Source organism: Typopeltis vanoorti, chromosome 12, assembly GCF_054136105.1.
Source record: "Typopeltis vanoorti isolate ZY-2024b chromosome 12, IOZ_Tvanoo_1.0, whole genome shotgun sequence".
Classification (NCBI taxonomy): domain Eukaryota; kingdom Metazoa; phylum Arthropoda; class Arachnida; order Uropygi; family Thelyphonidae; genus Typopeltis; species Typopeltis vanoorti.
In genome coordinates this window covers 42,144,342-42,158,414 of record NC_143560.1, presented here as the reverse complement: position 1 = coordinate 42,158,414, position 14,073 = coordinate 42,144,342, and the positions used below count along the sequence as shown (strand labels likewise).

The 14,073-nt window shown below is 35.1% G+C and overlaps 1 protein-coding gene across 2 annotated transcripts in view; it reads right to left on the bottom strand.

Annotated features, from left to right (window-relative positions):
* The window catches only part of LOC150100732 (ras association domain-containing protein 1-like), a 186,229-nt gene that overhangs the window by 68,954 nt on the left and 103,202 nt on the right, over window positions 1-14,073 (bottom strand). For both annotated transcript variants that reach the window (XM_090401801.1, XM_090401802.1), the window contains exon 6: window positions 5,506-5,607. In XM_090401801.1, coding sequence (XP_090257927.1) covers window positions 5,506-5,607 — 102 coding nt within the window. The remainder of the gene's footprint in view (window positions 1-5,505; window positions 5,608-14,073) is intronic.

Below are 14,073 nucleotides of genomic sequence, written 5' to 3'. Positions count from 1 at the left end.
ATTCATTTTTTTTTTATGCAGGGGTTTTAATTTATGATATTTATTCTTCATGTTACACCATGATGGCTGAGAATACTATATTCCTAAGATATCAGGTGTAACGCTTCCTAGGAAACACAAAGTCTATCATACCACTCCTTAAACTCACTGACCATTCTCACTCTCACCACTCCATCAGGCAATGCATTCGATGGTTCAACCACCCTCCATGCAAAGAAACCACTCCTCACCTTCTTGCTCAGTTTCCTTTCGTAACTTCCCGGGATGGCCCCTTGTCATCACTCCTTCCTGCTGTTCAACCAAGCGAAAGAACTCCCCAGTGTCAATCCTGTAACCACCTCTCAACAGTTTAAAAGTCTTAATCATATCACCTCTCCTTCTTCTATCCCAAACTCTGCAGTCCACATTCCCTCAGTCAATCCTCATAACTAACATTGTACAGTCCTTTAATTGTCTTTGTTATCAGCCTCTGTATCCTTTTCACAGTTAATTTATTCCCTTCAAATCCTGGGGACCAAATCTGAGAACAATAGTCTAAGTGTGGTGTGATCAGGGTCTTATACAACGGAATGATAACTCTTTTATCTCTGCAGGTCAGCATCCTTCTCATTACTGCAGCAATCCTCTGAAACACAGAGCAAACTGTGTGTTTCAGACACACAAACAAAATTTCTGTGTGTCTGAAATTACCTTCGCCACCTTTGCAATATGCCCCTTGAATTTCAGGTTTCTATCAATCATCAACCCCAGATCTCTTGTCTGCCTTACTATCTCCAGTATAGTTCCTCCCATAGAGTATGCAGTGTCCCATCGATGTGTCCCAAACTTCAAGACCTTACATTTTGCTGCATTAAACCGACACCCACATTCATTTGTAAATCTGTCTAGTTCATTCAAATCTTCTTGCATGACTACCACATCTGCACTATTATTACTAATATCCCTTCCCAGCTTCACATCATCTGCAAACAATTGAATATCGCCCTGCAATCCACTGACAATGTCATTGATATAAAGGTTAAACAATATAGGTACCAGTACTGAGCCCTGTGGGATCCCACTTGTAACCGTCTGCCTCCTTGAAACTGCCCCACCATACACAACTCTCTGATACCTATCGGACAGCCAATACTCAATCCAGTTAATCAACCTGAATCCAAACTCATGCGCTTCAACTTAAATATCAGTTTATCATGTAGCACTCTGTCAAATGCCTTTGCTAAATCCAAGAAAATGGAAGTATATGCCTTTCCCTCATCTGCTGCTCTTGTAACTTTATTATAAAATGATAGCATATTACTAAGATCCTTTGGAATTACACAAAATTATTACACAGATGTTTCCATAAATATGAGTGCTTCTTTAAAGAAAAGTTCTAAAGCCCTTCTCCAATGCCCAAATCTCAACTTTAATGATGTGCTTTCCATGCCAAAATGTAGAAAGTATTTTACCTTGGGTATAATAAATGTTAAAAAATGCCAAGCTATTTTAAACCTGGTTTTACTCCATTTCCCAAGTAAGCAAACAGACAAACAAGTCAAGTTTGCGCATGCACGTATTGGAAGTCTAGCTGACCCTCAAAGTAGTGCAAGACCAAGGCAACTCTTGGTAAAAGTAGAATAAGCTCTGATCACTAATCTTAATATTTACCCTTAATGCAAAGCACATCTCTGGAGGAGATGTATAATGTTTTGTATTAAAGGCAAGGAGCCACTAAGGTTAAAACACCTTATGGTAACTTGTTCTGGTAAAATACTTATAAGCTCTGTATTACTAAATCTTGGTATTTCTAGCCTGGCTCCCACTGATGAGACCTCAATAAAGGTCGAAACCGGTCTGGGTAGTGGCCCCTTGCCTTTAATACAAAACATCATACATCTCCTCCAGAGATGTGCTTTGCATTAAGGGTAAATATTAAGATTAGTGATCAGAGCTTATTCTACTTTTACCAAGAGTTGCCTTAGTCTTGCACTACTTTTGAGGGTCAGCTAGACTTCCAATACGTGCAGGCACAAACTTGACTCGTTTGTCTGTTTGCTTACTTGGGAAATGGAGTAAAACCAGGTTTAAAATAGCTTGGTATTTTTTAACATTCCATGCCAAAAGTCTGGAAATTATTAAAAACTATACAGTTTAATATATATATGTGTGTGTGTACACACACCTATCCCTGGAAATTGGCTGATAGGCAGAAAAGAGATCATATGACAGAGACAGACGAATTACTTGAAGGTTTTGGAGGATTAATACATAAGAAATATTTCCATATAGGACTGGTGGGGGAGAACCAGGGGTCATTTGAGCAAGAATTCAGTTAGTCTGTCTTTTTTGTTGCTTATTTTCATACCAATTCAAATTCAAGCTATTCAATTTAGATAAAAAGTCCTAAAAACATGTACGCAATTTATTTAGGAATATAACAACATCTGCATAAAGTAATGAACCATTAGCATTAACTTCCGATTTTGATATCAAAGGTTTATGCTACTGTCTTTCATAATGTGATTCGTTCCATTTATTCCATATAAATGTAGCATTTTGAAGAGCATTCCTCTTGGTATTTTTATTATACATAATAACTTTTCCAGATCTACAAACTTAAATACAGATTTATTTAACTTATACATATTTTTGGTCATAAAATATAGCATGTAGCTACATTTTACGACCATCATGGTTGTTTTTCCTCTCGTGGAATCCAATCCAGTACTACTTTTCCATCGTTGATCTTGTCTTCGAGCAATATGCCCAGCCCATTGCCACTTCAGATGGTTCACTCTTCCTATGATGTCAGAAACTTTGGTTTGGTTTCTTATCCACGTATTACTTTTGTGATCCAGTCTTGTGATACCAAGCATGCTTATAAATATATACTATAACCAACTTTTATATCACCAAATCTGAACATTTCTAGTTATCTCTCCAACTGTCTTTCCCTATTTTCAGTGTCTGATGGATTTTTCAACCTCAAGAATCGTATTTCTTTTTAAGATTCTATCACCCTTTTTGCCACTACTTATGAACTGCATATATCCAGAAAATAGTTATCTTCAGTTTTTATGTCACTTTTATCATTTCCAATTTCTTTTATATCACTCTTTCCTTTGTGTCCAAGACATTCCAAGAGCCTCTACAATGATTTGTCTACTTTGTAATATTTATCTTCTATATTCTTCTTGAAGTGTTACCAGTGATCTTTGTCTTGCATTTTTCACAATATATTCCAAAGGCAAATGCTAACTTACTTGCCAGGAACTTTCAATATGATTTCTTTTTTTTTTTTTTACAAAACTATCTCTAACTTCTTGAGGTTCTGATTTTTCTGTTCTTCCAGATAACATCACCTGCCTCAATGATTAATCAATCGTGTTTTCTTCAGATGTTGCCAATGGGCCCCTCCCCCAAGATTTGGTTCTTATTTTCAAACTCTTTCATTGTTCAGTTGAATAATGTTCGTATATTCAAATCTACAGTTCACCTCAGAAAGCTGTTCAACTTTTATTTTTTATAAAATTTTTACTTTTTTTTTAACACAATACTCAATTTTTATTCTGTTCAAAACTAAATGGTTATTTCCAGTTTCAAATCCTCTCTATACTCTTGTATTCTGAACCAGTATGAGGCCATTACTATTGTTAATGGCATAGTAAAATGAAACTTTTACTATGCCATTATCTAATATGCTATTATATAATTTCATATTCCATGTGAAATTGGAATGTGGTATTAATAATGACCAGTCCATGTCCAGAACAGAAAATCTAGCAGGCAATTACCATTATTATTAGCTTTGATTTTAACTTCAAATTATCCCACAAATATCAGTTCTTTGTTTCATAGTTGAATATTATTATAGTTGCTACTTCCTTCCTTTCCTAGATCATAGCATCTAGTAGTTATTATATAGAAGTATTGTATACATTTTAGTCTTCTCCATCTTGGTAATATCAATAATATCAACATTGTATTTCGCTAATTCTTCTGTCATATTTACCTTGATGGGACTTACACAGAGAATGGAGAATGAGAGGCCATCCCTGAAAATGGCGAGTGGAATCCATTGTGAATAAGTTTATGGTTCAACACATTCCTCACCAAATGAAGTTCCAATGATGAATTTCTTGACCCCATAGAGGTTGTAATAATAATTCTTTTGCTCCTTGGCTATAAAGTAGCAGAAATATATTTTTTCTTTTAACAATTTTTAAAATAAAATAAAAAAAAGAGTGAGAATGAGACCCATTTCTTACTGATATTAATACAGAGATGTCTCAATTATCCAACCCTGGAATATGTTATATATAATGGTTGGTGGAAAAGGGATGATATGATTGAGCCATACAAATTATTGAAGAGTTTGTTTTTACAAGATTAATTCAGAGGAAATTTTTCAGAACAGGTCTGGTGGTGGTAGAACTAAGAGCTATCCATGGAAACTGAGTGTTAGAACTAGGTTTTTTGTTCAGAAAGTAGCAAATGAGTAGAATAGGTTGCCAGAGTCTGTTGTGGGTGCCATAACTGTGAACAAGGTCAAAGCAAAGTATGATAGATACTGCGCAAATGTTGGTAGTTCTTGACATGATGTTTAGGGCTCTCTCTCTCTCGATGAGTGTAAGGATCCCTTGGTGTTGCCCATAATAATAATAATAATAGATTAGGCTAGTAATAATAATGTCAAAGCCTTCTGGTACAGCACTATGTGACTGTACCTTCAGTTATTCAACTGGTAAACTGTTCTCCCACTGTGGTTTGATAATTGAGAGATTACTGTATTGTAACAGAATACTGCAATATTTCTGGCATCTGTAATGTATCATTTTAACTCAATTAATACATGACACTCTTATATGATATAATTATTCTTCTTGTGATAATTGTATGTGTGGTACAATAATATATGAAAGCTGTATGTGGGTGTTTGCATACATCCATAAGCGCACAAAGAAGGTAAAAATTATTTTTAAAATGTTCACAATGAAATTGTGTTAAAATGCAACTTAAACAGCAGCCCTACATATTATGTATCAAGCTGTACTTCCATCTGATCCTCCCAGTGCTAGCAGTTTCAAATGGCAGTGGGAGGTTTATACACAGTTGTTATTTAAAACTGCATAGTGTGATATGAGCTTTGGCTAATATAACAGCCAAACCATATTCTACAATAATCTACAAATGGTAAAACTGTGGGTAGATGGATATAAGCATAGCAATTCCTAACAACAACAAAAGCAAATGAGCTAAAAAACATAAAATTATAACTCTTCTTGGAATTTTTAATTTATAACCAAATGGATAACCTTTCAACATCAATCTCCTTTTGGCTACTTGTATATGGAAATATGACTTCTGCATTACTCCAACCTTGGTATCACTTTTGGGTCTGGCTCCAAGCATAAATACAGCACCAAGTACCTATCTACTTACCTACCCATGTACACACACAATTCAGTGTTAGTTATTGCATCATTATAATAGCAGAAAAAAAAAAGAAAGTAAAATAATTACTAGTGCAATTTCAGAAGTCTGATGAAAAGCATTATATTCTTCAATCTTGCAGCGGAGTTCATCCTCTTCCAGTGCATCAAAGAACAATGGTGAGGTACGATCCTAAGTACAGCAAAAATTTAAAAAACAGTACATTAGAATAAAGCTAATGTAAGTTAAATAAATTTAAATTTAATGGACAATTAGTAATAATAAAAACCACTCTTGCTGCCTTTGATAAACCAGACAGAAGGAATGGTCTTTATTTTTATTTTAAGACTATGTATGATAAGCTATTTGAACTGCTAAGGATCCCTAATGATAAGTAATTTCATTGGAGATATAGATAATAGATTATTGAGTTAATAGAGGAAGAGCTTTCTGATGAGAATCAACAAGTTGTACTACTTGAGAGAGGAGAGTAGCATGTGGTATTTAGAGACCATTATTGTTTAATGTATATACAGTAATCCCTCAGTTATCCAACCACAGTGGGAGAGCAATTTGCCAGATGGATAACTGACGGTGTAATTACTTGGTGCTGTATCAGAAGTTAGTTGACACACTTCAAGAGTCAGTTAACTGAAGGTTTATTCATCTGAAGGATGGATATAATTGAGAGATCACTGTATTAACAACATTGAGAAAAATTTAATCACTGTGGCATGGCATATTTATCTGTCATACAATACACAGATGCAAAGTATATTTGTAACTGAAATGACATTATGATACCATTGAAATTATGTGGATACAAAGTTTAAGATACTTGTCATACTGCATGGTCAAATGCAGCTGTATGCAGATAATGCAAAGTTGGGAAGAACTATGGGGAGAAACAAAAACTGATTTCATTGGTCAGATACTCATCTTAAATCCTTTTGGCTCTCTCCAGAAAGATGTAAACTGTCTATGTGGAGAGATGAGTGGGGTTAACAATTCTGTCTTGCAGAGTATAAGGGTTTGAAATTTAGAAGACAAAGATCGCATGTGGTATATGGTTGGTAGAGACTTACTGGTGGAGGAGTTCAAGGACCTGGAGATTATGATAGACAGAGAAAACCTAAAATTTAGGGACCATTGAGGATACTAACATATTATGGCAATGATGAGAAAGACAATATATGTATAAATAAAGAGGTTTTCTGAAATAAGAGAGCTGAAAGGCTTCACTTCGGCAATACACAATTATTCAAATTAAGTGGATATTGAGTCCAACATTTTTTTTCCCCCGTTAGGAGATGTGTTTTACATTATGGGTAATACTAAGGATAGTGATCGGAGCTTACTCCACCTTTACTATGAGTTTCCCCTATCATGAAAGGTTGGCTTACGCTTGGATCCGCCGAAACGTTTATAGTTTTTCTATCTATATTCGGCAAGAAACTCTTGTAGTTTCTTTATTTGGATTTGAAATAAAGTTGGACTCAATATCCACTTAATTTGAATAATTGTGCATCGTTGAAGTGAAGCCTTTTGGCTCTCTTATTTCAGTAATTCTTGGTGCCTTTTGTGATGTGACACCACATTTGCACATCTGACAACTCGTATGGTAAAGTAGAAGTTATGCATCACTACAACCTGAGTATTTACTTTTACATCTGGTCTGGCTCCCACTGATGAGACCTCAATAAAGGTCGAAACCGGTCAGGGTAGTGACCCCCCTCCCCCCATAATGTATAACATCATATATTTCCGTTAGGAGATGTGTTTTACATTATGGGTAATACTAAGATAGTGATCGGAGCTTACTGCACCTTTACTACGAGTTGCCCCTGTCATGAAAGGTTGGCTTATGCTTGGATCAGCCAAAACTTTTATAGTTTCTATCTATATTCGGCACAAAACTCTTGTAGTTTCTCTATTCAGTTTTGAAATAATTTTGGACTGAATATCCGCTTAATTTGAATAAAGAGGTGTTGTTGTACAAGGCCATCATCAGGCTGCATTTGGATTACTATGCAAATATCAGATAATGTTTTAAAAAGATGAATAGATTTTAGAAAGGGTCCAGAGAAGAGTAACTAATATAATGCAGTTAAGGCTCTAGAATATTTGGTATGGAAAAAAAAAAAAAAGACCGAAGGAACACCATCTACAGAGACTATGAATAGTATTAAGAGAAGTGATAGGATTAAGAAATGTAAGTTAGTGATGGGTTTATATCAAATTACTGCAGAAGAGATTTTTCATAGGGTGAGCATGGTCAGAGAGAGAGAGAGAGAGAGAGAGAGAGAGAGAGAGAGAGAAGGACAAAATAAGAGACTATTTCTGGAAATTGTATAAGGAGAATGTGAGCAAAGGAATGAGAAGTTTTATTTATTTATTCATTTTTATTTATTTGTTTAATTTAATTAATTAATTTTATTTTGGAGAGGGATAGATGAATAGAATACATTGCCTGGACATATAGTGAGTGCACAAACAAGAAATTTGTTTAAAACATAGTCTGATAAACATGTTTGCCAGAGAAAAATAGTGAACCTTTTTACTCCATGGAAGTCTAATGATAATAATACTTTTGGCACAATAATAATTACAGAGCTTAATGTGATAAAAGTGTGAATGTAAGGCTCTTTGGGATAAGAAGATTACAAGCTATGCATTACAGTGATGGAAATGAACAGAAAGAAATGACTAAGGCTAGGAATTTGGAGAGTTTTAAAAAATGGCATAATACAAGAGTGGAATAAAATAGCTCAAAGAATCATTTGAATAACAAACAACACACTGATAACTGGCAATAAGGAATTTATCATCTCTCTTTATTCTCGGATACAGTCATACATCTGGACTACTGTTTATTGCATTTGTTGCTTGAATTTCTGGGGGGAGATGAGGAAGTGGTGGAGAGGATCAAGAGACAAGTGACCATAAATGGTGATGGGTCTGTAGCATACTCACATGATGAACAACTGAAAGTTTATGGGTTAAAAAAATTTGGCTGATATGATAGAAACATACATGTTACTAAGGTGTTTCATAGGCTAGATGCAAAGGAAATTTTTCAATACATGACAAGAGGAGAAGAGAATAAGATGTCACCTGTGGAAGTTGTATAAAAGTGTGATTAGGAAAGGTATAAGGCATAGCTTTTTTTGCTGAGAGTGTGGTGAACTGAGTGGAAGCTGTGAGTGTTTTTTCAGTGAATGTGTTGAAGAGGTAAGATAGGTATTGTGTGTGTGTGTGCCTCTCAATATGAGTCTTTCAACTTCATGAAGATGTACAATAATAATAATGTTTGATTTAATAATAATAATATATATAGTTATATATAATAATATATAACAGTAATTAATAATAAATAATTGTTTGACTAATGTGTTTCTTATTGGTATGTACATGCTATTTTAATAACATGCATATATCTTAATGTCAGTATAACACATGAGTATCTAATAAGGTCACTTGGGCTCATGTACTCTGCTACCACTTTAATCTGAGCCAAGAAAATATATAAGAATTGGCTTAAAGATCTACATAAAGTCAAGCCTTAAAGACACATGCATTTGCCCACCCACAGACACAAATTCTATACAGATGTTAAATGCTCAAATACAGACGTTAAACATGTGCATTAATGCTCCACCAAATTATTTGTTAACTCTATTTTCGGTTCCAATTTCTATTCCATTAACAACATGAATTTCTTGTTACTTTTATTTTAGTTCTAATTTCTATTGCATTAACAACATTATAAGCAGCCTTTTCTCATGTGAATGAACAAATCTAATACTAGAAACAAGGTATCAAATGATCACCTTTAGTTTGCTGCAAATTGGTATATCATTTTTTGAAATCTAATTTTAAAAAAAAAATTAAAATATATAACTGTACACATCCATAAAATTTAAATTAATGATATCTGGTAGGTAATTAACTACCAAATTTCAGTTGTGATCATCTTGTTACTTTTATTTTAGTTCTAATTTCTATTGCATTAACAACATTATAAGCAGCCTTTTCTCATGTGAATGAACAAATCTAATACTAGAAACAAGGTATCAAATGATCACCTTTAGTTTGCTGCAAATTGGTATATCACTTTTTGAAATCTAATTTTAAAAAAAAAATTAAAATATATAACTGTACACATCCATAAAATTAAATTTAATGATATCTGGTAGGTAATTAACTATCAAATTTCAGTTGTGATCATAGATAATCATACAAAAATGTATTTCATACTTGCATTCTTCACCAATGGCACCATTATTACAACTGAACTTTGAGCAGTTTGTGGCATTATGTACTACAAACAAAATTTTTTCGCTTGAAGTTTTTTATTTTTTATTTCACTTTATTATTTTTTAAAATTAATATAATGCTGGATCTAATATCCACTTAACTTATATAATACCGTTGATGTGTTTTTTTCAGCAGTTGGAGGTTATAGCTTTGGGGGATGACAGAGTGAGGTAGGATCTTCCAAAAGAACAGAGATAAATGGAATGGCTGTTCAGTAAGTTTGGAGCTGGACCATAAATGAGTGTTGGCAGCAGCTGCTCGTATTTTTACAATTTTGAAAGAAAGTCCACTTTCTCCAGGAATGATAATGGCCAATTGAGCAAAGCACTGTCTATGAAAATACCTTCTGCTTCAGTTTCTACTTTCTGCCTGTTCTACAGGCAGAAGGCAGAAACTGAACATCTATGAGAGAAGGACAGAAGACATGACAGCTATATTATTTTGCCTCTTTAATCTTTCCTATTCATTTCTGGGGATGATGCACCTAAATCCTCTTTAAGATTGTTTAATGCTATTCATAAAAGGGCAACCCAGTCAATTGGTGATCCCTTTCTGACAGTCTACTTCTGTCCTTCTCTTATAGATGTTCAGTTTCTACCCTCTGCCTTTCTACATGCAGAAGGTAGAAACTGTAGAAAGGCAGAAACTGAACATCTATGAAAGGACAGAAGGAGACATGCCAGAAAGGGATCACCAATTAACTAGATTGCCATTTTACGAATAGCATTAAACAATCTTAAAGAGGATTTAAGTGCATCACCCCAGATGTGTGTGTGTGCTGTATTCCACAGTTGGGCATATTTGGGCTTTATACAGTGTTAGCTTGAGGAAAGATGTGTTTGTGCCATAAAGGCTGATGGTATAGATTATTACAAAAAAGGGAAATCATTTGTTTGGATATCTGAGATCAATGAAAGTCAGGAGAAGTGATGCAAGATCTTTCTTGTGAGAAATTAGTTAGGACTGAATTTTAATAACATTGAAATGTTATTAAAATTCAGTTGTCTGTTTTCTACATGGGTGGTTAAGGGTCAAAGCTGTATAACTGAGAGGAGACCTCCACATAGCCTTTAAAGGAATGCGGAGAACCGACCAGGGCTTCTGACCTAATGTCCAATCCTCACCTTCTCTTGGTGCACCCTGTTGAGTATCTACTTGGATATTGAACGAACGAGGATGGGCTGGCAATTTGGGATTTAGCCGACCAAATTGTATTCTTATTGGTTAAACCAAAATAAAAAATGATGGTACAATATGACAAAATTTCATGCCAGCTGGGGCGTGGCCCGGTTAAACAAGGCCCCCGTTGTTTTAGACAGGGAACCAGGGCAAACAGCGTTTGCCCTGGTTAAAGATCAGTACTATCAACGTAAGAAGCCTGAATGGCAAAGAAATGGAGCTAGCTGAGGAATTAGATAAGTACCAGATCGACATAATAGGGGTGACCGAAACAAAAAAACCAAAACTGGTGAGATCTTTCTGAGCAATAAATACAAAATGTTATATTCAGGCAATGACAATCAAGGAAAAGAAGGAGTAGCAATAGTATTCAACACAAAATACGAGGCTAATCTTCTTGAATGGCAGTCAGTCTCAGGTAGAGTGATGTGGGCAAATATGAGAATGGGGAACTGGACAATGAAACTTATTTGTGCCTATGGTCCCACAGAAGGTTCTACTAAGTTAGAAGTGGAGGAATTTTTTGAGACTTTAGAAAAAGGAAAACTTGTTCCTTGTTGGGAATCTAAATAGCAGAGTAGGAAATGATTGTGAGACATACAAAAATATTTTGGGAAAATTTGGAGAAAAGAGCAAAGCTAATAATAATGGCAAATATCTGTTGGATTTCTGCTCAGGACATGGACTGGTTATTACTAACACCATGTTCCAACATAAAAATGTGCACAAATTCACATGGAAAGAAGAAGCTAGGAATAAGAAAAGTCTCATTGACTATGTTATTGTTGATAGTGATGTTTTCTCCCTGGTACAGGACACCAGAGTGTACAGAGGATTTGAAATTGGAAGTGATCACTATTTAGTCTTGAGCAGGATAAAATTGAATTTCATATTGAAAAGAATAACATGTAAGAAAGTTTTAAAGTGAATAAAAGTTGAGCAGTTCTCAGATGTGAACTGCAGACTAAAATACACAAAGATTATTGAAGAAAAAATGAAAGAGTTTGAGAAGAGGAATCAAACCTTGGAGATTCAGTGGCAAACTCTGAAGAAAACATTGATTGATTCTGCCAGAGAGGCATGTGATGAGGTTGTCTGCAAGGATAAAAAAATCAGAACTCCCTGGTGGACACAGGAAGTTAAAGAGGCAGTGAAGGAAAAGAAGAAAGCATATCAAAAGTTCCTGGCAAATAAGTCAGCTTGTACTCTTAGAGAATATAGAGACAAACGCAAGAATGCTAAACACTGTGTAAAACTAGCTAAACAAAAGTCATGGGAGGACTTTGGCAAGAATATAGAAAATAAATATCAAGAAGGTGGCAAAATATTCTGGAGGTTGTTGAAGAAGCTTAAGAATGGAGGAAAGAGTGCTGTAAAAGAAATTAGAGATGATAAAGGTGACATGAAAACGGGAGAAAAAGATATCCTTCAAGTATGGAGTAATTATTTTGAAAAACTGCTAAATGAAACAAGCAGTGATGACAGCACAGTGGTAAAAAACACTGACCAGGCATGCAGGCAGGAATACATATCCATACTTGAAGTAGAAAAAGCCATCAAAGGCTTGAAATGTGGAAAGGCAGCAGGAGTAGGTGATATTCGACCAGAAATGCTGAAGTATGGTGGTATAAGAGTCTTACAGTGGCTGCACTGCATAGTTCAGAAAGCATGGACAGGGACGAATTCCTGATGATTGGAGTAGAGCTCTCATAGTAACCATATATAAAAAGGGAAATAAAACTGAATGTGAGAATTACAGAGGTATTTCCCTACTGAGTGTTCCTGGAAAGATGTATGCAAGTGTACTTGAGAAACGGTTGAGAAGAATTGTGGAAGAAAAGCTTGGTGAAGAACAAGCTGGATTCAGGCCAAACAGAGGCTGTCAGGATCAGATCTTCACTTTACGACAAATAGTCGAGAAAGCATGGGAATATAACAAAGATCTGTATTTAAGTTTTGTCGATTTGGAAAAGGCATATGATAAGGTGCCAAGAGAGAAGCTATTCAATACGCTACAGTTATATGGTGTCAATGGGGCATTATATCAAGCAATACTTAGTCTTTATTTGAGTTATAAGTCAGTAGTTAGAATTGAAGGAAGTACAGGGAGATGGTTTAATGTTAAATCTGGTGTGAGACAAGGATGTACATTATCCCCTCTGTTATTCATTATCTATATGGATCACATTATGAAGGAAAGTGGTATTAAACATGATATCAAAATTGGAGATGTTAATGTCAGCTCTTTGCTTTATGCAGATGATGTTATACTTCTAAATAAATCCGCTACAAGTCTGCAAGATTCTCTGACTAAATTGAATAGCTGTTGTAATAGATATGGTATGAAGGTCAGCAATAAAAAGACAAAGACAATGAAAATAGGCAGAATCATTGAAAATGTCAACTGTGTTGTGAATGGAGAACCTGTGGAACAAGTAAAACATTTCAGCTACTTAGGCACGATTTTTACAGAAGATGGTAAATTAAATATAGAAATAGACAACAGAATCAGCAAAGCTGGTATGGTGGGAAGTCAATTGAATAAATTCATATGGAATAAGAGAAAAATTAGTCAGAACACTAAATTAGCTGTATACAAGACAGTGTTCAAACCAGTTTTAACTTATGGATCTGAGAGCTGGGTCAGAAGTAGAACACTTGACCAAAGACTAGAGACCGCAGATATGAGAGTCCTGAGAAAGATTATATGCGTGAAAAGATGGCATCAATGGCAATATCATATTAAAAACGAGGATATTAGGAAAGAACTTGACATTGTCAGCATCCAGGAATGCGTTAGCAGAGCTAATCTCATTTGGTATGGTCACCTAAACAGAATGGGCGAGGAAAGATTAGCAAAACATGTGTTCTCTGCCAGGTTGGCAGCAAAACGACCCAGAGGAAGACCAAGATATAGGTGGATTGATACGGTACAAAGTGCCTTAGACGATAGAAATATAAGATCTGATAATGTTGGAGTCTTGACAAGTAACAGACTGATTTGGAGGAAAATTGTAGATAGGAAGTTAGTAATGATATAATTTTTTCATGTAGTACTGTCATATCCTGTACACCCCTTGTGGGTATGGCAGGAATTTGATGATGATGATGATGGTTTTCTACATGCAGAAGGTAGAAACTGAACATCTATGAGAAAAGGAC